A 25226-nucleotide genomic window follows, 5' to 3' on the forward strand; every position below is an offset into this window, starting at 1 on the left:
AAACACTTCCTTTCTCCACAACCTCACCAGCATCTGCTATTTTTTGGCTTCTTAATAATAGCTATCCTCACTGGTGTGAGATGGTACCTCACTGTGGTTTTTATTTGCATTTCTCTAATGATTGATATTGAGCATTTCTTCATATGCTTGTTGGCTGTGTGTCGTCTTTTGAGAAGCGTCTGTTCATGTCTTTTGCCTGTTGTTTTTTTTTGTTTTGTTTTTTTGTTTTGTATTTTTAGTATAGATGGGGTTTCACCATGTTGGCCAGGCTGGTCTCAAACTCCTGACCTCAAGTGATCTACCCGCCTCAGCCTCCCAAAGTGCTGGGATTACAAGCGTGAGCCATCGTGCCTGGCCCTAACTGATATTTTTAAGTGAATGTATATATAATACATTACTATACAGATGGGTTAGATAAGAATATGTTTTTTAACATAGGCTCCTGTGATCCCTGGAAATTTTTTTTTTCTTTTTTTCTTCACTGTATATATTAGGATCTGGAAGTATTTAGACCATTAAAATAGCCTGGGTTTTGTTGTTGTTTTTTGTTTCTGGGCTATGGTTATAGACTTCTAAGTGATACTGCCTTTGGCAATGTCTAACCATAAAGAAAATACAACATTCTCCTAATTTCTGTTTCAGTTCAGTTGGCTGGCACTTGAGGGTTTTTCTAGATTTTGAGTTGTGTTTGCTACCTGCTGCGTCAGTTTCTCAAAAGTCAGGTAGACTCAGATTAATACAAACAGTTTTATTTTTCCACCTTCTGCCAAATGTCAACATCTGCACAAATGATTGGCTAACTCACTAGTCAAAGTAGTCCTTTGTTCACCACATGGTGTTGTAAATCAAAAAGTGACTGAGGCAGATCTCAGCTGATTAGAGGTTTATTTTGCCAAGGTTGAGGATGCGCCTGGGAAACAAAACACAAGTTACAGTTGGATCTGTGACCCGTGCTTTCTGCAGAGAAGGTTTGGGGAACTTCAGTATTTAAAGGGGAAAAAGCAAGCAGGAGGGGAAGGTAAAAAAAGGAGGGAGGGTAGGCAGTGAGGCAAGTGGATACGTTCTTGTGAGGCTTTGATTAGGGCTCAGTGAATCTGCATTTTACATGTGAAAATAAAGGAGTAGGGGGAAAGTCAATTATGCATTTGTCTCAGCTCAGTAAATCTGTATTTTGCATAAGATAAAATAAGCATGTGAAGTTACAGCCATCTGGGAACAAAAAAAGGTTTTTTGTGTGTGACTCAGTTCCCAAGTTTAACTTTCCCTTTGGCTTAGCGAGTTTGGGTTCCCAAGATTGTATTTTTCTTTCACAGTGTCTTAGATTTCCTCATCACTACAGCAGAACCCACACCACCAGCCCCTGATGCTCTCTCTCCAGATGGGCTGCATCTGCCATTTCTTCCCCTTGCTCAGCCGTAAAACGTTGTCCTTTTATCTTATCAGATCCGGGCAAACCTTCAACCCTCCTTTCCCCAGGCCTGCTTCTCTCTCCCAACACTTACAGGAATGAGTCTTCTCCTAAAACTGCTCAGGATCTTCCAAATACTCACCTGTCCATTCACTATATTGCAGGTTATTAAACCAGTGAAAAACGTGACCATCTTACTATCAAAACCACGTGGTTTTAGCGCCGTGGGAGGTGGGTGGGAGGGCAGCCACTCCTGGCCCCGGGCAGAGCCTGCGCATCCACTTGGACCTGCACACCTTCTACCACTCGTGGTACCAGAGCTTCAGCGTGAGGGCCACTGCATTCACTCGGACCCCAAGATCTCAGCCAGCTACCCCTACAGCCACCACAGCCCCCCAGACGACTTGGGCTCCAGCTTCTACACAGAGCTGGGGCCCTATGGCTCCTGGGACCCCAATGCCCTGGTCCCTTCCTGGTATACACCTGGCATGGCTGATGGTCACAGGGAACCCTCAGATGACCTGGTGCCTGCCATTCTGGACACCATCCATCAGTGCAGATCCAGATGACTGGATCCACATCTAACCCCATATCCACATCCAACCCCACAAGGTCAGGATGACATCACTGTACATGACAACATCAAGTATATCATTGACGTGAATGGCTCCCATGGTGCATTTTATCCCTGTATAAGAACAGCATGGGCAAGAGCACCCCACTCTTTTATATCTATGACTCATACCTGACATCCCTTGAGGCCTGGACCCACCTCCTGACGCCAAACAGCCCCCACTATGGGGTCTTCATAGCACTGCTGGTGGAAGAGGGCCACACCTACGATGTCCTGGCCGCGGGGTTTGACGGCATGTCCACCTACTTTGTCTCCAATGGATTCTCCTGGGGCTCCTCCCATCAGAAGTGGAAAGCTGTGAAGAACTTTTATGATGCCAACAGCCTCATGTTCATTCTCAGCATGGGGCCTGGCTGCATAGACACTAGCATCCGGCCCTGGGACGACCACAATAGGGAGAAGAGGGTCAATGGCAAGGACTATGACAGGGCCTTGCAGGCGGCCGCGATGGTGAGGCCCAAGATCAGCTCCATCACCTCCTTCAATGAGTGGCCCGAGGGCACCCAGATGGAGAAGACCACTCCCAAGAAGACACCCCCGCCTGTATTTGGATTACCTGCCTCCTCAGCACAGCCTGTACTTGGAGCTGACCCGCTGCTGGGCGAGCACTTCATCAAAGAGAAGGTGCAGTGGCTCAGGTGAGGGGCCTGTAAACAGGGGTGTGACGTGCTAATGCCCTTGTCTCTCCGGAAGAAGTCACCACATGGGGCTCAGCTGAGGTTGGAGGCACTCACTCCTTCCCATGTTGGCAGCTGAGTGCTTCTGGGTGGGCCCTCAGATAACCCAATTATCTGGAAATCATCCTGAGCACTCTCAGGTTCGTTGAACACTTGCTCCTCAAGCAACTTCCTATGTGCCAGGTGCCAGGGAAAGCTTGACCAAGGAGCAGTCCCTGTCCTGAAGCTTACAGGACCCAAGCTTTCCTTATCCGGTGCAGCCCTGTAGCTAGTGCCTGGGCACAGGTGTTTTTCTTTTTGCAGTTTTGCCCGGTGCTAGGAGTTCAGTTCTTTTTGCTCCAAAAAACACCTCTAAGTGGCTGGGCGCAGTGGCTCACACCTGTAATCCCAGCACTTTGGGAGGCTGAGGTGGGTGGATCAGGAGTTTGAGACCAGCCTGGCCAACATGGCGAAACCTCGTCTCTACTAAAAATACAAAAATTAGCCAGGCATGGTGGCAAGCACCTGTAATCCCAGCTACTCAGGAGGCTGAGGCAGGAGAATAGCTTGAACCTGGGAGGCAGAGGTTGCAGTGAGCCAAGATCATGCCATTGCACTCCAGATTGGGCGACAAGAGCAAGATTCTGTCTCAAAAAAAAAAAACCAAACCCAAACCTCTGTGCTCCAGAGCCTACTTTTTCCCAGGTGCATATTTAGCTCCAGGGAGAGGACTAGGAGGACACCCCCCTCCCTTTAGCTGCCTGAACTGAATGAGGCCCACTCACTAAAGCCACGTCCAGTGCTCCTGTGATTTGTGGTAATTAAATATGAACTGGTAATTTCGAAAAACACACACACACACACACACACACGGTTTCACACCTAATTTTTCTCTAAAATTTGTTACTTTGTCTCTTTAACTAGGTTTTTTTGTTTTGTTTTGTTTTTTGGGGTCTTTTTTGAGACAGCATCTCACTCTGTTGCTCAGGCTAGAGTAGTGGTGCCATCTTGGCTTACTGCAGCCTCTGCCTCCTGGGTTCAAGCAATTCTCTCGCCTCAGCCACCTGAGTAGCTGGGATTACAAGTGTGCACCACCATCCCCAGCTAATTTTTGTGTTTTTAGTAGAGATGGGGTTTCACCATGTTGGCCAGGCTGGTCTCGAACTCCTGACCTCAAGTGATCCACCCGCCTTGGCCTTCCAAAGTGCTGGGATTACAGGTGTGGAGCCCCCGTGCCCGGCCTCTTTTACTAGGTTTTAAACAATTTGGTGTAGCAGCGTGGAATCAGAAAGCTTCAGGTTCAAATTCTGACCTGACACTAGGTGTGTAATTCTGAGCACAGAATTCACATCTTTAGAGTGGAGTTAACGATGCTTACCTTGAAAGATCATAAGGATTAAATGAGACCCATAAGCGAAGACTCTTCTACAGCTCCTGACATATAAAATATATTCACTAAACAGGTATTGTTGTTAATGCTACGGGTAGGGACCACATTTTAAACTTTTTTTTTTTTATTTTTCATACAGGGTCTCTCTCTGTCACCCAGGCTGGAGGGCAGTGGCAATCATGACTCACTGCAGCTCGACCTCCTGGGCTCAAGTGATCTTCCCACCTCAGCTCCCAAGGAGCTAGGACTACAGGCACACACTATCACACCCAGCTAATTTTTTATTTGTTGTAGAGAGGAAGTTTCACTGTGTTGCCCAGGCTGGTCTCAAACTCCTGAGCTCAAGCAATCTACCTGCCTCAGCCTCTCAAAGTGCTGGAATTACAGGTGTGAGCCACCGTGTCCTGACCACATTTAAGCTTTTTGTAGTCCCATATTCATAGCATAATGATGAGTATATGGCATGTGCCTGATATTACAAATTGATTGCTTGGTTTTGGGAGTTCAGAGATAAAGCTGGTAATAATAAACCAAACGTAAAATGTATTTATACTAGAAGTTTTATTTTTACATGCACATCTGACAGTTTATTTTGTACATTTATGTCTGATAGTGTGTGTGAATATATTTAGTTGAGAGATGAAAATATGACCCATAGGCCTTTCTTAAAAATGAGCTAAGACACTTTGCAAAATCTTACCACTTTTTCTCTATAGTCTTTCTTCAAATCATTATGCATTAGCTTAATTAAAATGAGCTGGCAGACTCATAATTGCTACCCAGAATGTTAAACTGGTAGCTGCCACTATTTCTCATGGATAAAGATATCATACTCCTAGAGCAAGAAAATTCTCTGCTTTCAATGTCAGTAATATTGAAGGAACTCCTTTTTTTTTTTTTTTTTTTTTTTTGAGGTGGAGTCTCACTCGGTTGCCCAGGCTGGAGTGCAGTGACAGGATCTTGGCTCACTGCAACCTCCGCCTCCCAGGTTCAAGTGATTCTCCTGCCTCAGCCTCCCGAGTAGCTGGGATTACAGGTGCCCACTACCACGCCCAACTGATTTTTGTATTTTTAATAGAGATGGGGTTTCACCATGTTGGCCAGGCTGGTCTCGAACTCCTGACCTTAAGTGATCCGCAAACCTCAGCTTCCCAAAATGCTGGGATTACAGGCGTGAGCCATTGCGCCCGGCTAGGAACTCTTCAAATACCTTTTTAAAACCTTATTCTTCAAAAATATTCAGCTTCCCTGGTGATCATGAATTGAAACAACAGTGAGGTGACAAACTGGCAATGAAAATAAAATATGCTTATTGTTCACCACAGGGTGGAGAATTGGGAGCTTTGAGGTGCTGTTGGTGGAGTATAAACATACATAATTTCAGGCAGGCAGTTTAGCTGTGTGTATCAAAATGTGAATGTGCATATCCTTTAACCCAGTAATGCCTCTCTCTTAGAATTTAGCCCTAACTGGGTGGGGTGTCTGGCACCTGTGATCCCAGCTACTATGGAGGACTGAGGCAAGAGGATCGCTTGAGCCCAGGAGTTAAAATTAAAGGCTGCAGTGAGCTATGAGTGCACCACTGCATTCCAGCCTCAGTATCTCAGTGACACAGCGAGACCCCATCTCTTAAAAAATAAAATAAAAAAAAAACGTATCCTAAGAATACAGGTGCATGAAACAAGATGTGTTTAAAGATATCTATTGTAGCATTGTTTATACCAGAGAAAGAAATGCAAACAACCTAAATGTCCATTATTAGAGGATTAAATAATGCTATATCCATATTGTAGAATGTTAATCAGCCATTGAAAAGCACAGTACAAGAAGTCCTCACTTTGCATAATTATGTGGGACTCTAAAAATGACCATGCAAAGCAATGTTAATATTCAAAGGGTAAAATATGATTGTCCTATGATCTTTAAAAATTTTTGTCAAATGTTAAAAATTCCCTTACTGTTGGTTATAAGAATATAGAGAAATGAAAAAAATAGTGGCCGGGCACGGTGGCTCACGCCTGTAATCCCAGCACTTCAGGAGGCCAAGGCGGGCAGATCACGAGGTCAGGAGATCAAGACCATCCTGGCTAACACGGTGAAACCCCGTCTCTACTAAAAAATATTTTAAAATTAGCCGGACGTGGTGGTGGGCACCTGTAGTCCCAGCTACTCGGGAGGCTGAGGCAGGAGAATGGTATGCACCCGGGAAGCAGAGCTTGCAGTGAGCCTAGATCATGCCACTGCACTCCAGCCTGGGTGACAGAGCGAGACTCCGTCTCAATAAAAAAGAAAAAAAGAAAAAATAGTGAAACTAATATTTATTTAGTGTACTATAATTTAAAACATTAGAAACATTGAAAATTAAAATGGTTTATGCCTTTGTAAAAAAAAATTATGAAGAGTAGTTTGAACAATGCTTCACTTCTTGTGGTGTAACTTTCACTATAGAATGACTGTTTGTTTTTTTAAGAGACAGAGTCTCCCTATGTTGCTCAGGCTGGTCTTGAACTCCAGAGCTCAACCAATCCTTCTCCCTCGGCCTCCCGAATAGCTGCAACTACAGGCACGCACTGCTGCACCCAGCTTGGGGTGACCATTTCTTCTATGCTTTGGTGAATCGTCATACTCCATCCTACATTCAGCTCAGCTTCCAATATTTTATCTGTTGTGCTTTCAAAACCATGAAATATCTTCAAAATATTTTAATGTGAAGTTTTTTTGCTATTGTCACTTCCTCTAGGAAATCTTCATCCTTTCCATCACAACCTCTTTCCTCATTTATGGTATATACCTGGAGTTTCTCAAAGGTGGCAGTGTCGACATTCCCATGGTCAGCTCTTTCTTCTGCAATGTCATTTATGTTTGATGCAAATTTCACTTCCGGAGTTAACATATTTTGTTCCTTTGCTGCATTGTCATCTTTGTTGACTAATGCCCTCTTTTGAATATCTATTTTTAAAAATATCACATGGATTCATCAGTAAGAGACATGGAGGCAACACAACTACACACTTTGCTGTCTGTGCATGAACTGAATAACATGTACAGTGACTGATCACCAATAGATTTTGAAAGAAATGACACAGCTGATCACTGATTATGACACACATCTGTTATTTATGGAGTAATTTCTGACCTGAAGAGGTGACAGTGTATTTTATGCAATTACTCACAATTAATATACCACAGTAACTGAAATTTGAACCATGTTGAGGGACTGATGTAATTTAACTTGACAGTGGTAACTGAAAATAATATATATCAGAACCACCCAAAGCAAGGACTACCTATATGTGTGTTCATTGTCATTGAAAGCTCTTCCTGTGAGCTGGACTTTCTCTGTTTGCCCTTGCTTTCTCCACTTACTGCCATTTTCCACTCTGCTGTGTGTCCTGGGAGGCCAACCTCTATGGACTGCATTAACCAAGCACCTTCCTTAATGGCTTCTAATTGGCTTTGGTCATTGGAAAATACCAACAGATCAAATGGAGGGAGAAGAGAAAGGTCAGGATATTTATTTTCTTTCTTTGCTGGACCACATTCTAGCCACAGCTACTTTCCTCTCCTGAAGGCCACAGCCTCCTCTCTACCAGTACACCTGCTTCTTAGACCCCACTAGCTGCTCCCTCTCTGCTCCTTCAGACCTAAAGGTGGTAGTAGCTTCCTGTGGTTGCTGGCTCTAGGGTACTTCACCAATCCTTTCTGTTTCCTTTAAAGCTTCCCAAATCTTTATGGCTTCTTTACATAACTCTTTAAGCATATTTTATTTGAGTGTGCCATATGTTTCTGACCGACCCTGACCTAGATAACATGTCATACTGCTCAGGGAAATTTATATGCACATATCCAAATAGTATATGCATTCGGAGTCTGAAAGGATGCAAGCAGTAACATTTTTAACCAATTTGCTTTTTCCCATCTGTTTGTAAAAGTAGATTACATATATTGATGGATTATTTGGGCTTCAAAATACTTATTCATTTTTCTAATTTAGTCAAATCTATTATAGAAATTTCCAAATTAACTATTCTACCTTTTTTTTTTTTTTGAGACAGAGCTTCACTCTTGTTGCCCAGGCTGGAGTGCAATGGTGCGATCTCGGCTCACTGCAACCTCCACCTTCCGGGTTCAAGTGATTCTCCTGCCTCAGCCTCCCAAGTAGTTGGGATTACAGGCATATGCCACCATGCCTGGCTAATTTTGTATTTCTAGTAGAAACAGAGTTTCTCCATGTTGGTCAGGCTCATCTCAAACTCCCAACCTCAGGTGATCTGCCCACCTCAGCCTCCAGCCAACTATTCTACTTTTTAACATATTCAGTCAGATCTATATTTGAATGAGTGTTCTTATAAGTCTGTTCTAACAAAGAAGAGCAGATCATGCAGCAATTCATATTTAAAAATTGCTAGCCAGGCGCGGTGGCTCACGCCTATAATCCCAACACTTTGAGAGGCTGAAGCAGGAGGATCGCTTGAGGTCAGGAGCTCAAGACTAGCCTGGGCAACGTAGCAAGACCCTGTCTCTACCAAAAATAAAAAAAAAATTAGCTGGGCATGGTGGCACATGCTTGTAGTCCCAGCTACTCAGGAGGCTGAGGCAGGAGGATTGCTTGATCCCAGGAGTTCAAGGCAGCAGTAAGCTGACTCCAGCTGGGGCAACAGAGCAAGACCTTGTCTCTTAAAAAAAGAAAAAGAGAAAGAAATTGCTGATCAGAGACAAGTTTCTGGAAGTAAATAAGATTAGCTGTTGTCTTCTTTCTTAGAGTAACTCAGAACCTGCTTTCTTTTGTAACAGACTCCCACATCTGGACTGTCACTGGGTCCAATTTGGGAGAGCTAACATTTCCACTTTGCAAGAAAACAGCCAACATCCACACTCAGCTTTAGTGCTGCTGACTGGTTATTGGCCACAGCCTCCACATAGCAAACTTAACATTTGCTTCAGAATGAGACTCAGTTGATTTTTTTACTTATGAGAAGCATTAAAATGCTAATTCTGAAATTCCTTTGTGTTCTTAGTATTGTCACCAGAATATTCAACGAGGCAAGCAAACATGGTGGGGCTAAACACATATACAAAATGGCTTTTGAAAATGCCAATGTAGATTTATCATTTGAAATGCTAAAGGTTCTGGGGTGTTTTTTTTTTTATTTTTATTTTTATTTTAAGGTGATAGGAAAGTAAAACATTTCTTGGATGTTTTTGAAGAAACCTATCATAAAAGAGCACCCTAAAGAAAGATTTGTTTACTGGAATTCCTTGCCTTTGCCTTTAAAAGTCTACCATTTCTACAGCGATAGCTGTAGAATGCACTCCACTGGTTTCATGTTTGTGAATTGTATTAGGCCATTTTTGCGTTGCTATAAAGGAATACCCGAGACTGGGTGATTTATAAAGAAAAGAGAACTAATTGGTTCATGGTTGTAATGAAGGCTGTAAGGAAGCATGTTGCCAGCATCTGCTTCTGGTGAGGGCCTCAGGAAACTGACAATCACGGTGGAAGGCAAAGGGGAAGCAGGCACATGTCATGGGAGGAAGAGAGGACAGAGATGCCACACACTTAACCAGATCTCACATGAACTCAGAGTGAGAACTCACTCATCAGCAAGGCGATGGTGCTAAACCATTCATGAGGGATCTGCTTCCATGATCCAAACACCTTCCACCAGGCCCCACCTCCCACACTAGGAATTACGTCTCAACATGAGATTTGAAGGGGACAAATACCCAAGCCATATCATGACTGAAGAGACATTTATTCGATAAATAACATTTTTACGGTGCCTCACTTTTTATAAGACATTCAAAAAGTGTTATAATAATAATAACTTCTTGGTTTCTTTGCACTTCCCAAGTCTGGAATACATGGAACTAATAACTAAATAACTATCGAACAGAACCTTCAAACAACACTGCTCTGACCCATCTACATGGAGTGCTGTCAGTTTTGAGCTGTGCCTAGCACAGGAGAGGGCTCTAAAGCAGTTCCAGGCTATGGTTCAAGCAGCAGATCCTATGCTACTAAAGGTATCTGTGGTAGGAAATGATGCCATGTAGAGTTTATAGGAGGCCCCAGTAGGAGAATCACAACATAGACCTCCTAGGTTCTGGAGTAAGACTATGCCATCTGCAGCAGAGAACTATACACCATTCAGAAAAGAGACCCTGGCTGGCTACAGGGCCCTGGTGGAGATAGAGTACCTAATTATAGGACATCAAGTGACTGTGCAGCCAGATCTTCCCATTGTGTGCTGGATTCTTTCAGATTCACCAAGTTACAAGGGCTAAAAGCATCCTAGGATAGTAGTTGCCGGCTGGGCACAGCAGCTCACGCCTGTAATCCCAGCAATTTGGGAGGCTGAGGTGGACGGATCACTTGAAGTCAGGAGTTCGAGATCAGCCTGGCCAACATGGCGAAACCCTGTTTCTACTAAAAATACAAAACAATTAGCTGGGCATGGTGGCACACGCCTGTAGTCCCAGCTACTTCGGAAACGGAGGCATGAGAATCACTTGAACCTGGGAAGTGGATATTACAGTGAGCAGAGATATCTCACCACTGCACTCCAGCCTGGGTGACAGAGCAAGACTCTCACACACAAAAAAAAAATACACACACACACACACACGTATAGTAGTTGGACACTTGGGATTGGGCATGAGTAGAAGGACCCAAGTAAGTTGGATAATAATCAGGACTCTCAGAGTTTCATGTCATCACCACTGTTGGGTCTGTTCTCTTCCTCAGCTCAAACTTATGGTCATGTTTGGAGTTGGAGGAAGAGGGAAAAGGGAACCTCCCTTGAGACCAGCTGGCAGAGGATGAAAAGAGCCATGTTTGTTTCACGGTTGGGCTGACTTGGTAAGAGGCTGCTACTATTATACTACAACCACTTAAGGGTGGCCTTGAAAGACATAAAATCTTTCCAATGGGCAGTGCCTCTGGTTATATATTTTGTATGGAATGGGAAGTGGCCCAAGGTAAGAACAACACACATACATTTGTGGACATTAGTGAATGGCTAGGCTGATTAGTCAGGGGCCTGGAAAGAGAAAGATTGGAAGTTTAGGGGCAAGGAGGCTTGCCCAAAAATCATATGGGTGGAACTACAGAAATAGGAACAAAATGTAAAGATCTTAGTATCATATGTTAACACTCACCAGAGAATATCCACCATGGAATTCTGGTGGACAGAATGACTTGACCATTTGACGTCAACCTGCCTCTGTCATCAGTCACTGCAAGTCTAGTACAACGGTCTAATGAAAGTAGGCAGGTGGCAGGGATGGAGGCTATGGACCCAACGTGGGTTCCCACTCACTGAGACTGATCTAGTTTCTCTCACTGCCAATTGTCCTATTGTGTCCGGAATTTATTCCTTTTGGTGGGTTCTCGGTCTCACTGACTTCAAGAATGAAGCCGTGGACCTTTGCGGTGAGTGTTACAGCTCTTAAAGATGGTGTGTCCGGAGTTTGTTCCTTCAGATGTGCCCCGAGTTTCTTCCTTCCAGTGGGTTTGTAGTCTCGCTGACTTCAAGAATGAAGCTGCAGACCTTCATGGTGAGTGTCACAGCTCTTAAAGGTGGTGCGGACCCAAAGAGTGAGCAGCAGGAAGATTTATTGTGAAGAGAGAAAGAACAAAGCTTCCACAGCATGGAAGGCGACCTGAACATTTGCCACTGGCTCAGATGGCCAGCATTTATTCCCTTATTTGGCCCCGCCCACATCCTGCTGATTGGTCCATTTTACAGAGCACTGATTGGTCCATTTTACAGAGTGTTGATTGGTGCATTTACAATCCTCCAGCTAGATAGAAAAGTTCTCCAAGTCCCCACTTGACCCAGGAAGTCCCACTGGCTTCACCTCTCACTGTCTGCCAGCAACAGAACTCAACGCCAAGCCCTCAGTGTGGCACCATCCCTGGAAGAAACCAACCACTCACTTCTTAGCAAGTTGATAACATTGGACCCTTCCAACCTCCAGCAGCAATTCAACTTTACTGGACTCAGCACATGTTCTAGGTATGTGTTGGGAGAAAAGCTGAGTGTTGGGAGAGAAACTGAGGCAGGGCTTGGAACATGTCTGGGGTCCAGGGTCTAAAACCCCTCATGGCCTCTGGAATGTGTCTAGATTTGCTGGCTCCTTGCTTCTAGCACTTCCATTATCTCAAGTAGCCATATGTTTCAAAGAAAATGCTAAACCATCATAGCTGTACCTCATTTGCTTGATACACTGCTTCCTTTCAACCCCCACATCCTCACCACCTGTTTCTTTGTTTGATCACCAATAAATAGCATGGGCTCCCAGAGCTTGGGGCCTTCGCAGCCTCCAAACTAGCGTTGGCCCCCTGGTCCCATTTTCTTTCTTAACTTGTCTCTTCTCATTCCTTTGACTCTGCTGGACTTCGTAGCCCCCATGGTCTGGTGTTGGGTCTGATCACCCCAACAGCATGGGTTTTCATTTTCTGCCTTTGAGGTCTCATCTAGTAGCAGTGTCCCGGCATTTACAAAGTTTGATGCACCGACATGGAATCCCCCACAGCTCAGACTCAGAGTCCCACCTTACAGCAAAGCAATAGGCACGATACCATGAGATCTACGGGTTGAGGAGTCTGGCCCTTGGTTAAATACCTATCTGTGATTTTTCAGGCCTGACCATAAGCAATTACAAAGACTACCTGGCAGGCCTCACAGGGAAAGCTGCCCTCTTCATGCCATTCATGGTGCACAGCCGGTGCATCCTGGTTTCTAAAGGAAGTTGTAGTCAAGGACTCAGGCTCCCCTGGCCAGCCATGCTCTTCATGCATTTACATTCCTAGCCTGGTGCCTTTATCTCTGGGTCACCGTCTGAGACCTTGGGCAGAGGTCCTCCTTGGCCTCCTCTGCTGAGGTCTCCTTATGGGGGGAGGAGGAAGAACCTTGAAGACACTTTTTCCCCAATCTGACTGAGCACCCAGGACTTTTCTACCCCAAACCCTCTCCACTTCAGGGTCCATAAAACTGCTGGAGCCTTTTGCCCAAGAGACCACCATGTCTGTGCTGATCCCCCTGACCCTCATTCACTGCATCATTTCATAGGGGAAATGAAGCAGGAGTCAGAGCTTTCTCCAGCTTTAAACTCGCTTTTACCATCGCAGTAAGTGCTTAAAGGCTTCACTTTAATTTTTGGCTTATTGCTTTAATCAGCTACTCTGACAGCTCACTCTCCCAGCTCCACTGAGTTCCTGACACTGATCCTGTTACTCACTGAACTGCCCAGAAGCTTCATGACTTATAGGGTGATAGAAGGGCCTTTTGGAGGCTCAACCAAGGTGCTGGCTTGGAGATGTTATTGTGCAAGGCAGGGGCACCACCTCCAAATATGGTCTATGCCTTAATTCAGCAACTGTTTTAAGATGTGTCCAGCCGAGCACAGTGGCTCACGCCTGTAATCCCAGCACTTCGGGAGGCCAAGGCGGGCGGATCACCTGAGGTCAGGAGTTTGAGACCAGCCTGGCCAACATGTTGAAACCCCGTCTCTACTAAAATACAAAAAAAAAAAAAAAAATTAGGTGGTGGGCATGGAGATTGAGGCAGGCGAATCACTTGAACCCAGGAGACGGAGGTTGCAGTGAGCCGAGATTGCACCACTGCACTCCAGCCTGGCGACAGAGGGAGACTCCATCTCAAAAAAAAAAAAAAATCAGCTGGGCGTGGTAGTGCACACCTGTAATCCCAGCTTCTCGGGAGGCTGAGACAGGAGAATCGCTTGAACACGGGAGGTGCAGGTTGCAGTGAGCCGAGATCGCACATTGCACTCCAGCCTGGGTGACGAGAGTGAAACTCCATCTCAAAAAAAAAAAAGAGGCATAGTCCCCATGAGGTAGAATACAAGGGTCCAGGATACAAGAGGTGGAAGGAGTGGCCCTGCACACCATCTCTTCCGGTGATCCACTTGGGAAATTCGTGCTTCCTTCCCCACAGCTGCAGACTCTGTGGTTCTATATATCCTAGTTCCCACAGGTCTAACACTTGCACTAGGAGACACAAGAAGAGCTCCTTGAAACTTGAAACTGTCACTGCTGCTCTGCCATTTCAGGCTCCACATGCCTGCCGGCAAGCCAAACAGTCATAATATTAGTGGGTTTAACTGACCTGAGCAGCAAGAAGAGGTCAGGTATCTGTTATACAGTGGGAGCAGGATAAAGGTTTGACACCCAGGTAATCCAGCACTTCTCATACAACCACTAACCAGTTTTGACAGTAAAGGACAAGTATACCAGCCGTGGCCTAAAAAAGTATGGTGACCAAAGACTTAGGTCCTTCAGGAATGAAGGTCTGTGTCACTCCGCCAGGTAAACCACCTAGACTAGAAAAGGTGCTAGCTAAGAGGGGAATCTAGGAATGGGTTGTAGAGGAGGGAATCATGATCAGTATCAATTTTAGGCTCAAGTTCAGCTCCAGCTGCAACAGCTGAATTTCGTCCTATTAGCCTTCCTCTTGTAAGTTTCCTTAGGAAAAGAGGCCAACCAGGATCTTGTAGGTGCTGTTCTGAAATGCAGTCTTGTTACTATACAGAGCAGGTACTAGGGTGGGCTCTAGTGGATGCCATGATGTGCAGCCCAGAAACCTACTTTAGTACCTCGTTGACTATTGACAGCTCATAGCTAACCTCTCTCCCTAGGAATTACCCTTGACTAAAATAAGCTGGTTCACCCACATTTACACTACTTCCCCAAGGGCAGCCTGCATCCCATGACTGGTTGATGCTGGGTAAAAGGCCCAGCCCCCTTGCCTGATTTGGAGACACTCTGAAGGGCTATCTGAGCTGCGGAGCTCCCTGTGGGCTCCACCGAGGTCTTTGTTGCAACTGCACAGCAGTTCGACTTCTACCTCTGCCCATTCATGCTCTCCCTGTCCCCACTAGCTATTGATCCCCACAGCACTCCCCAGTAAACCTGCTGCACACCGATATCCATTTCTGAGGACTAAGACAATGAGGAAGACGTACTCTCAGAGTGAGCACCCTTTGTGTGAAATGCAAGAGGAGAGAACACCCTTGTACAAGATACAATGGAACAATCCAAGAAATCCTGGTTGAGTGCAATCCACTGAACTGGACTGATTGAAAGCTGGTGAGGTGCCCTAGGAAATTATTAAAATATATGTAAGAAGTAAACATGGTCTCATTTTTCCCCTTTTAATTTGACAAGGAGAAAAATAATTGTAACAGCACTATCATATGCCGGTGAGGATGTGCAAGTTTTCTGGAGGATACTTTGGCAGATGTATTAAGAGTATTAAAATGTGATTCCCAGGCTGGGCGCGGTGGCTCACACCTGCAATCCCAGCACTTTGGGAGGCTGAGGCAGGCAGATCACGAGGTCAGGAGATCGAGACCATCCTGGCTAACACAGTGAAACCCTGTCTCTACTAAAAATAAAAAAAATAAAATTAGCCAGGTGTGGTGGTGGGTGCCTGTAGTCTCAGCTACTCCGGAGGCTGAGGCAGGAGAATGGCATGAACCCGGGAGGCAGAGCTTGCAGTGAGCCCAGATCATGCCACTGCACTCCAGCCTGGGCGACAGAGCGAGACTCCGTCTCAAAAAAAAAAAAAAATGTGACTCCCCTTTGACTCATTAATTTCTCATCAAAATTATCTAAAGATTTAAATTTGTAAAAATATACTACATGGATGGTCTTTATAGTAATAGACTTAGCCATTAAAATAATACAGAAATATATTTATCAACTGAAAAGATGTTTATGATATACTGTTGAATTTCTTTTATTATTTATTTATTTATTTATTTGAGATGGGGTCTCACTCTGTCACCCAGGCTGGAGTGCAGTGGTGACTTCTCAGCTCACTGCAACCTCTGCCTCTCAGGTTCAAGGGATTCTCCTGCCTCAGCCTCCCAAGTAGCTGGGATTACAGGTGCACCACCACACCTAGCTAATTTTTGTATTTTTAGTAGAGACAGGGTTTCACCATGTTGGCCATGCTGCTTTCGAACTCCTAACCTCAAGTGATCCACCCGCCTTGGCCTCCCAAAGTGCTGAAATTACAGACATGAGCCACTGCACCTAGCCTGAATTTATTTTAAAAGGAGCTTATACAATAATGAAATTCATATGAAAGGATGAAATTCATCAAAATATTAAATAATATTTCTGTGTGGTACAATTTGGGGTGGTTTTTATTCTTTTTGCTTTTCTGTATTTCTGCTTTCCTTCAATGAATGTATATTATTTGCAATTTTTTAAATTATAATTTGCTATAAAATAAGAAATCAGTGATTTTTTTGGCCTCCCAGTAGATTATCTCTTTTTACAGTAAATATCCTAATTAGGATCCTTTATTTCTACTGTAACCTTGTACTTTGATTTCACTTTACACTTTATGTTTTTTGGTACAGTTGCATATCACTCTGCAAATTGTAGTTGTGTTCATATCCTGCCTCCACCATTAGGTTGTAAGTTTCCAGGAGCCCTATCCACAAACATGGCTGCCCACTGCAGGATACCCAGACAGTAGGATGGACTGAAGGACAGCAGAAGACTGAAGGACAGAATGCACACACTGAGACGAATCATATCATAGAACACGTCAGCCCTTCATTCTTGTTAATTAGGAACCTAACAACAAAACCCCCACATACCATGCCCTTGGACATTTTAGTTGAAGTCGCACTAGGAATCAAACTAGCCATCCTTGATGCCTGCCACATACTGTGCAACTAAATGCTTTCTACAAAGCTGCCACCATTCATACAATCCTCTCTGCAACTGCTGAGAGCACCATGGGCTCTTTTTGGTTTTTTTGTTTCATGTTTTGTTTTAATTACTTCAGAATAACTTGCACTCAGATCAGAAAAAATGTTTCATTTGGTTCCACCTGAATTGCTTGAAAGTGCACCTTCTTCTGAGCTCCCTGTCAACCCAATGGTCTGTTATTTTTTTTTTTTTAATGGACCATACGTGAGACTTAACGGTCTGCTATTTCTAGGATATCTCTTGGGGCTAATGAAAGTGAAGGTCAACCCATGCTGCCTGTGCAGCCTCCTACAGCTGCACATGAGGAGTACAGATCTCTTTTATGTCTAGAAGAGTGGCATGTGAAATTTTCTTTTTCAATCTCAAGCCATGGAGATGGGTTTTAAATCTCTCTGAAATACTGGGTGATTCTTGGGCTCTGTAATATAGTAACAGAAGCAATTTTCTTGTTGAGGCTCAAAATCAAGAAGGAATGAATTGTATCAAACTCTTCAGTGTGCTCCAGTGCACCTCACCCCCTAGAATGTAAGCTTCATGAGAAGCAGGGACTTGTGTCTGTTTTGTTCACTACAATATCACTAGTACCTATCACAGTACCTGACACAGAATGATTGAATACATGAATGAATGGAGCAGTGTGGGGATGGCTGAGATTTTAGAGACATCAGGAAGCTTCTAATCCCCAAATAATCCTTTCCCACTGACAGATTGAAGCCTGTAATTCTAAGATCAGAACTTAATCCATTTGCCTTAAGGTTCTTATTTTACTTAAAATGAAAATGCCATGTGCATTGATAAGAGAACAAATTGATACGACCTTATTGAAAAGCAATTGGGCAGTTTATGAAAACATAAAATGTTCATACCCTTTCACCCAGGACTAGCTCTTCCAGAAACTTAACCTCCAGAAATACATGCATGCAAAGATGCTAATTGTACTGTTATTTCTAACGGAGGAGCAGAGAGCAAATAACCTAACCTAACCTAACCTAAATATCCATCTGCAGAGGATTGGTTAAAGAGAAGAAATTTAATCACTGACTCATGTCTTTGACCAATGTCAAGGATTCTCCAGGGCCTTAACCCCTCTCTCCTTCAAGGTGCTTCTGAGAGGCACGAGCCTGTTACTCAGTGGGGACGACGGAGAAGCCTGAGAGCCACAGAGGGCAAGAGTCATCAATGAGCGACTCAGAGCCCATATGGAGCTGAATGACAGACAAGTGAACCTGGGAGGATCTTAAGGGGGACATAAAAGCATTTTATGGTAGCTATAAAACAAGAGTAAATTTGTATGCAGCTTCATATTTCTTAATTTATAATATAATGTAAAGTATATTTAAAATGATAGGTTATTATGAATTGAGGAGTATATGAAAGTTAAAAGTGAGTGTAGTAGCCAGGTTCTCCAGAGAGCAGAACTAATAGGAGAGAGAGAGAGAGAGAGAGAGAGAGATTTATTATGAGGAACTGGCTCATGCAATTAGGAGACTGGGAAATCCTATGAGCTGGCATCTGCAAGCTGGAAACCCAGGAAAGCTGGTAGGTAGTTCAGTCTCAACCTGAAGGGCTGAAAACCAGGGGAGACAACGGTGTAAATCTTATCTGAAGGCATACGATGAGACGAGATGTCCCAGTTCAGGCAGTAAGGCAGGGAAAAGAGGGCAAACTCCTCTTTCCTCTGTCTTTTGTTCCATTCAGGCCCTTAACTGACTGGATGGTGCCCACCCACACTGGGCAGGCCAATCTATTATACAGATTCTGTCTATTCAAATGCTAATCTCCTCCAGAAACCCCTCAAAGACACAAGCAGAAATAATATTTAATCTGGGCAGCCCATGACCCACTCAAGTTGGCACATAAAATTAACTCTGTGTGTGTGTGTGTGTGTGTGTGTGTGTGTATGGAATTCTGGTGTTCAGCTTTTGGAAAAACTAAGAATCATATAAAAATAACTAAAAATTGCCATTATTTGAACTTATTTTGTTAGACATCATAGTTGAACTTATTTTGTTAGATATCAAGATCAAACTTTGCTTATTTAAGTAATTAGGAAGAAAGTCATACTGCTAAAAACTGGTTAGCAGCTAGCATACATTTGTTGTTGTTGTTGTTAATAAGAAGTAGAACGGGCTGGGCACAATGGCTCATGCCTATAATCCCAGCACTTTGGGAGGCTGAGGCAAGAGTATAGCTTGAGCCCAGGAGTTTGAGACCAGTCTGGGCAACATGGTGAAACCCCATCTCTGCAAAAAATACAAAAATTAGCTGAGTATGGTGGTGCACACCTGTAGTCCCAGCTACTTGTGAGGCTGAGGTGGGAGGATCACCTGAGCCCAGGAGGTTAAGGCTGCAGTGAGCTGTGATTGTGCCACTGCACTCCAGCCTGGGTGACAGAGTGAGATGCTGTCTCAAAAAATTAAATAAATAAATAAAAAAGAAGTAAAATATACCAAATATTTTATAAGATGAGGGTTGACTGCATTGAAAGAAAATATTTCATAATATGAGAAATACCTTATTGAATATTGCACACCACCCACAACAAATCATGTAACTTTTTAATCTGCTGGTTTTATTTAGTGTAAGTTGAAGTGTCAATGATTCTGGAAAATATTACAGTTATATTTAAAATAATAAGCATCACTAACCTGCACTGCTACAGCTGTTTGAAGGATGTTTCCTTCCCAGCTAAAAACACGTCTCAGGAAAAAGAACCCTTATGTTTTAGAAAATCATTCTGAAATATCTACAAATGAAAAGATACAATGTCTGGGTTTTGCTTCAAAATCATAAGGTAATGGTAAGAAACCGTATACTTTACCTCTGTGATCATCCTTCCCTAACCCATAATCACTGTCTAATCATGAGAAAAATGTTAGACAAATCCCAACTGAGAGACATTGGCATTAAAACTATGGAAAGTCTGAGAAGCTGTTACAAACCAGAAGAGTCTAAGAAGACATGACCACTAAGTGTAATGTGGCATCAGGATGAGATCTGGGAAGAGAAAAAGAACAGTAGGGAAAAACTGGTGAAATCTGAATAAATTGTGCAATATTAGTTAATACTAACATACTAAAGTTGGTTCCTGAGTTGTAATAAATGTATTATAAGAGTGTAAGATATTCACAGTAAGGGAAAATAGGCAAGGTGTATTTGAAAATTCTATACTATCTTTTGCAACTTTTGGTAAATCCAAAGCTATTCTAAAATAATTTTTTAAAAAGAATCACGGATGGCTGGGCATGGTGTCTCACACCTGTAATCCCAGTACTTTGGGAGGATTGCCCGAACCCAGGAGTTCAAGACTGACCTGGGTGACATGAGGAAATCTTGTCTCTTCAAAAAATATAAAAATTAGCCAGGCATGGTGGTGCACATCGTGGGAGGCTGACGTGGGAGGATCACTTGAGCCCAGGAGGTCATGGCTGCAGTGAGCCATGATTATGTCACTGCACTCCAGCCTGGGTGACACAGCAAGACCCTGTCTCAAAAAAAAAAAAAAAAAAAAAAAGGCCCCGGTGTGGTGGCTCACACCTGTGATCCCAGCACTTTGGGAGGCCAAGGCAAGAGGATCGCTTGAGCCCAGGAGTTCGAGGCCAGCCTGGGCAACACAGCCAAACCTCTTCTCTACAAAAAATACAAAAATTAGCCAGGCGTGGTGGCATGTACCTACTTGGAAGGCTGAGGCAGGAGGATCACTTGATCCCAGGAAGTCGAGGCTGCAATGAGCTGTGATTGTGTCACTGCACTCCTGCCTGAGTGATACAGCAAGACCCTGTCTTTAAAAAAAAAAAAAAAAAAAAATTTTAGACTTCCAGGTATTCAGCATAAATCACATTGTACAGTTTAGGTACAATGAGCCATCATTATCAAGGGATAGTGTTATATCAATGTAGAGAATTATTTACCAGTCAAGTTCCCAATGCCAGCCAAAGGCCAATCTTGTGAACAGGACTTTCTAAGGATAGCAAGCAGGCCTGGGCACCAGTGCACACACATAGCATACAACTTTCTGGGGTGTGGCAGAGATATTTCATAATTCATACCCTCCTCCTGTTGTGGAAGTTATCCCTACAAACCTCACTTACAGACATCATCTACTATTCTGATTCAGAGATACATGTCTGAAGGAGGAAGGGAACACCTGTGAGATATGGAGAGCTGAGAAGAGGAAGCCTTGAGTTTCTCAATGAGCATAGCTGAAAATCAGCCCAGAGCTCTGCACTATCATTTTTGTTTTTTTCCTTCTGTACATGGGACTTTAGTTCTGAGAAATCTATCCTGAGCATAGAAGAGGAAGAGAAGGGAGAAGAAGAAAAATGAGAAAGAAAAGAGTGAGGCCTTTTGAGAGGATGGAATAGAATCAGGTTAGCTCAATCGGGTTGTGAATATCCAGGAAGCACTGTTGAGTTCAAGCTTCCTAAAATATGTACAAGTGGTGATGTCCGGTAGGCAGGCAGACTGTAGAGCTGGTAAAGGGCTGTAGGACACAGAGCCTTAAGTGTTCATTTTCTTTTCTTTTCTTCTTTTTTTGAGACAGAGTCTTGCTCTGTCGCCAAGGTTGGAGTGCAGTGGTGCGATCTCGGCTCACTGCAACCTCTACCTCCTGGGTTCAAGCAATTCTCTGCCTCAGCCTCCTGAGTAGCCGGGACTACAGGCACCGACCACCACGCCCGGCTAATTTCTGTATTTTTAGTAGAGACGGGGTTTCACCATATTGGCCAGGCTGGTCTGGAACTCCTGACCTCAAGTGATCCACCCACCTTGGCCTCCCAAAGTTCTAGGATTACAGGCATGAGCCACCGCGCCCGGCTGAGTGTTCATTTTCGGGTTTTTTTTTTTTTTTTTTTTTTTTTTGAGAAGGAGTCTCGCTCTGTCGCCCAGGCTGGAGTGCAGTGGCACGATCTCGGCTCACTACAAGCTCCGCCTCCCAAGTTCAGGCCATTCTCCTGCCTCAGCTTTCCGAGTAGCTGGGACTACAGGCGCCCCCCACCATGCCTGGCTAATTTTTTTGTATTTTTAGTAGAGACGGGGTTTCGCCGCGTTAACCAGGATGGTCTCGATCTCCTGACCTCGTGATCCGCTCATCTCGGCCTCCCAAAGTGCTGGGATTACAGGCGTGAGCCACCGTGCCCTGCCGAGTGTTCATTTTCAAATGAGGTAATACATACGATTACAGATACACTGCAACACACCAGCATTGAGCTTTTTTGTTAAACTCTGTAAATATCTTGTGAATAGTGTATTTGTACGTATGTTAAAATAATTACTTGAGCTTCTGTCCACTCTGGCATTTTAAAATCTTTTCAGGCCGGGCGTGGTAGCTCACGCCTGTAATCCTAGCACTTTGGGAGGCCGAGGTGGGCGAATTGCCTGAGCTCAGGAGTTTGAGACCAGACTGGGCAACATGGTGAAACCCCGTCTATACTAACATACAAAAACAAAAAAACAAAAACAAAAAAAATCAGCCGGGCGTGGCGGTGTGCGCCTGTAGTCCCAGCTACTCAGGAGACTGAGGCAGAAGAATTGCTTGAACCTGGGAGGCAGAGGCTGCAGTGATCCGAGATCCTGCCACTGCACTCCAGCCTAATGACAGAGCGAGACTCTGTCTCCAAAAAAAAAAGAAAGAAAGAAAGAAAAGAAAGAAAAAAAAGAAAAAGAAAAAATTTTTCGATAAGTTGGATTTGGTGGTGGCAGGAAATCCCAGCTACTCGGGAGGCGGATGCAGGCAGATTGCTGGAGACCAGGTGTTCAAGGTCAGCCTGCACAACATAGCAAGACCTCGTCTCAAAAAAAGAAAAGAAAGAAAAAATATTTTTAATATGCAACAAGCCTCAAAAAATGGAAGTGGTCCCCGTTTCTCTTAATGTCTTGGAGGCCAAAAAAAGGTACTGGTTGGTGAAATACACATATAGATATCATCAGTACCCAGATGTTAATTAATGCCAAGGGAGTGTAAGGGGTCGCCCAAGAGAGCGACTTTACGGGAAAAGAAGGCTCTGGAACCAGAACATTTAAAAGACTCACTGAAGGAGAGGCGCCTACAAAGGATGCTAATCAGGAATGGCCAAAGAGATGGCAGAAAAACCAAGTGAAATGGTTAGGGAAAGATGGGGAAAAAAAACATAAGGATAACTCAAGCCAATAGTGCAATTTAAGAAGGGTATTAAGGCCGGGCGCTGTGGCTCACGGCCGTAATCCCAGCGCTTTGGGAGGTCGAGGCAGACGGATCACCTGAGGTCAGGAGTTTGAGAGCAGCCTGGCCAACATGGCGAAAACCCTGTCTCTACTAAAAATACAAAAATTGGCTGGGCATGGTAGCGGGCGCCTACAATCCCAGCTATTCAGGAGGCTGAGGCAGGAGAATCCCCTGGACCCGGGAGCTGGAGGTTGCAGTGACCTGAGATCGCGCCACTGCTCTCGAGCCTGAGCGACTGGGTGAGACTTCATCTGAAAAAAAAAAGAAAAGAAAAAGAAAAAAAAGATTAATCAAAGTGTCAAATATTTCTTTTTCTTTTTCTTTCTTTCTTTTTTTTTTTTTTTTTTGAGACGGAGTCACACTGTGTTGCCCAGGCTGGAGTGCAGTGGCACAATCTCGGCCCACTGCAACCTCCTCCTCCCAGGTTCAAGCGATTCTCCTGCCTCGGCCACCCGAGTAGCTGGGATTACAGGCGTGCACCACCACGCCCGACTAATTTTTGTATTTTTAGGGGAGATGGGGTTTCTCCATGTTGGCCAAGCTGGTCTCGAACTCCTGACCTCAGGTGATCCACACGCCTCGGCCTCCCAAAGTGCTAGGATTACAGGTTGTGAGCCACCGCGCCCGGCCAATGTCAAATATTTCGCTGATTTTCCTCGGTCAGCACCACCACAATAATTGTGCCACCTTACCCATGCAAGGTTTAGACATCTCTTTGACTCTTTTACAGGGTTTTATACTGTGGTTTCCATTATTTCCTCTAACTAGACAGCAGAAGCGGGAGATTTGAATCTTACTCATTTTTCTCTTCCATAGAGTCTTACTCCGATCGTTCAATTAATATCAGTGGAATGATTTAAAGAACATTTGAAAAACCACTCGGACAAAACCCTCAGATTCGAACTTGTTCCAGCAGCCAAAAATACCCGCGGGCCACGGCTACACTGCGCAGGCGCAAAGGCAGATGGGCTTTCTCCAGAAGGGCTTTGCATTTGGCGCGAAATCCCTTTCCGTGGGCTGGGGCTCTTGGAGAGGCGCCGTTCATTGGTCAGGTTTGGCGCGAAATCTCCGGCTCCTGTGTCACGATTGGTTCCGGCCGTGCGGGTCGGAAGAGGGGGCGGGGCGGAAGCGGCGGCGGCGCGCGCAAAGCTGCAGCGTCTGGAAAGAAGCGACTTGTGGCGGTCGAGCGTGGCGTAGGCGAATCCTCGGCGCTAGGCAAATATGGACCTCGCGGCGGCAGCGGAGCCGGGCGCCGGCAGCCAGCACCTGGAGGTCCGCGACGAGGTGGCCGAGAAGTGCCAGAAACTGTTCCTGGACTTCTTGGAGGAGTAAGTCGGCGAGCGCCCGGGGCCTCGCCCGCCTCCGGAGCCTGCGGCGTCTGGGCCGGGCGGTGCCGTGTGGGCGGCGGGTGTTCCGGAACCTGGGGGTCGCGCGTCCGGGAAGCGCCTCCCGCCCGCCCCCCAACTTTAGGCTCCGAGCCCGGCGGCCGCGAGGAGCCTGGGACAGGCTGGGTTTTTCTGGAGTAAAAACCATCTCGAGCCCTAAGACGCTCGTGCCCAGTGCTCAGCGCTTTGCTTCTGTCACTTGATGCTCACCACCCCGCGAGCCTGGTATTTGCACAGCCCCCGGTGACCGGCGCGGAAACCTGGGCTCGCTGAGTATAGTAACTGGGCCGCTGGGTGCGGCCAGGTCGAGTGGGAGGCCGAAGTGCCATTGAATCTCGTCGGTGCCCTGCTGGGCCACGCAGCCGGGAGCGTGGTGCTGGGGGTGCGCAGGGCACGGGCCACCCTCGCCTCTTGTGCTGATGAAAGTTTCTGCGTCAACTGTGGTTTGAAAGCTGCTGGGGGGCGGAGCCCTGCCCTGCAGAGAGTAGCTCACCATATCCCTTCTTCTGGGTCCCTTGCTCCCCTTTCCCTCTGGCCTTCCTTTCTTTTCTCTACTCTTCTTTTTTTCTGTGCCTCTGGGCTCCTAGCTTCATAACCCCAACCTCCTCCCTGGCTTGCCTCACCCACCGGTTATTTTTCCTGGAGCAGATACACCACGGCCTCCAGGATGAAGGGTCAGCAGTTTGGAATGGCTTTTGAAGTTCTTTTTTAGTAAAATATACATAACAAAGTTGACCATTTTAGCCATTTTTAAGTGTACAGTCCAGTGGCACTAAGTGCATTCACCTCGTTGTGCA

The 25226-nt window shown here is 45.0% G+C and overlaps 1 protein-coding gene and 1 pseudogene across 2 annotated transcripts in view; both read left to right on the forward strand.

The window, feature by feature from the left end:
- Positions 1-904: 904 nt before the first annotated feature.
- Positions 905-24241, forward strand: LOC100977491 (glycoprotein endo-alpha-1,2-mannosidase-like protein; annotated as a pseudogene).
- Positions 24074-25226, forward strand: part of MCM6 (minichromosome maintenance complex component 6) — a 36015-nt gene continuing 34862 nt past the window's right edge. Inside the window, exon 1 of one of the 2 annotated variants that reach the window (XM_003822816.4) lies at positions 24074-24372. In XM_003822816.4, the coding sequence (XP_003822864.1) occupies positions 24266-24372 (107 nt within the window). In that variant the 5' untranslated portion in view covers positions 24074-24265. The remainder of the gene's footprint in view (positions 24373-25226) is intronic. The other variant, XM_034954069.3, reaches the window with a different exon arrangement.

This window comes from Pan paniscus, chromosome 13, assembly GCF_029289425.2.
Source record: "Pan paniscus chromosome 13, NHGRI_mPanPan1-v2.0_pri, whole genome shotgun sequence".
Lineage (NCBI taxonomy): Eukaryota > Metazoa > Chordata > Mammalia > Primates > Hominidae > Pan > Pan paniscus.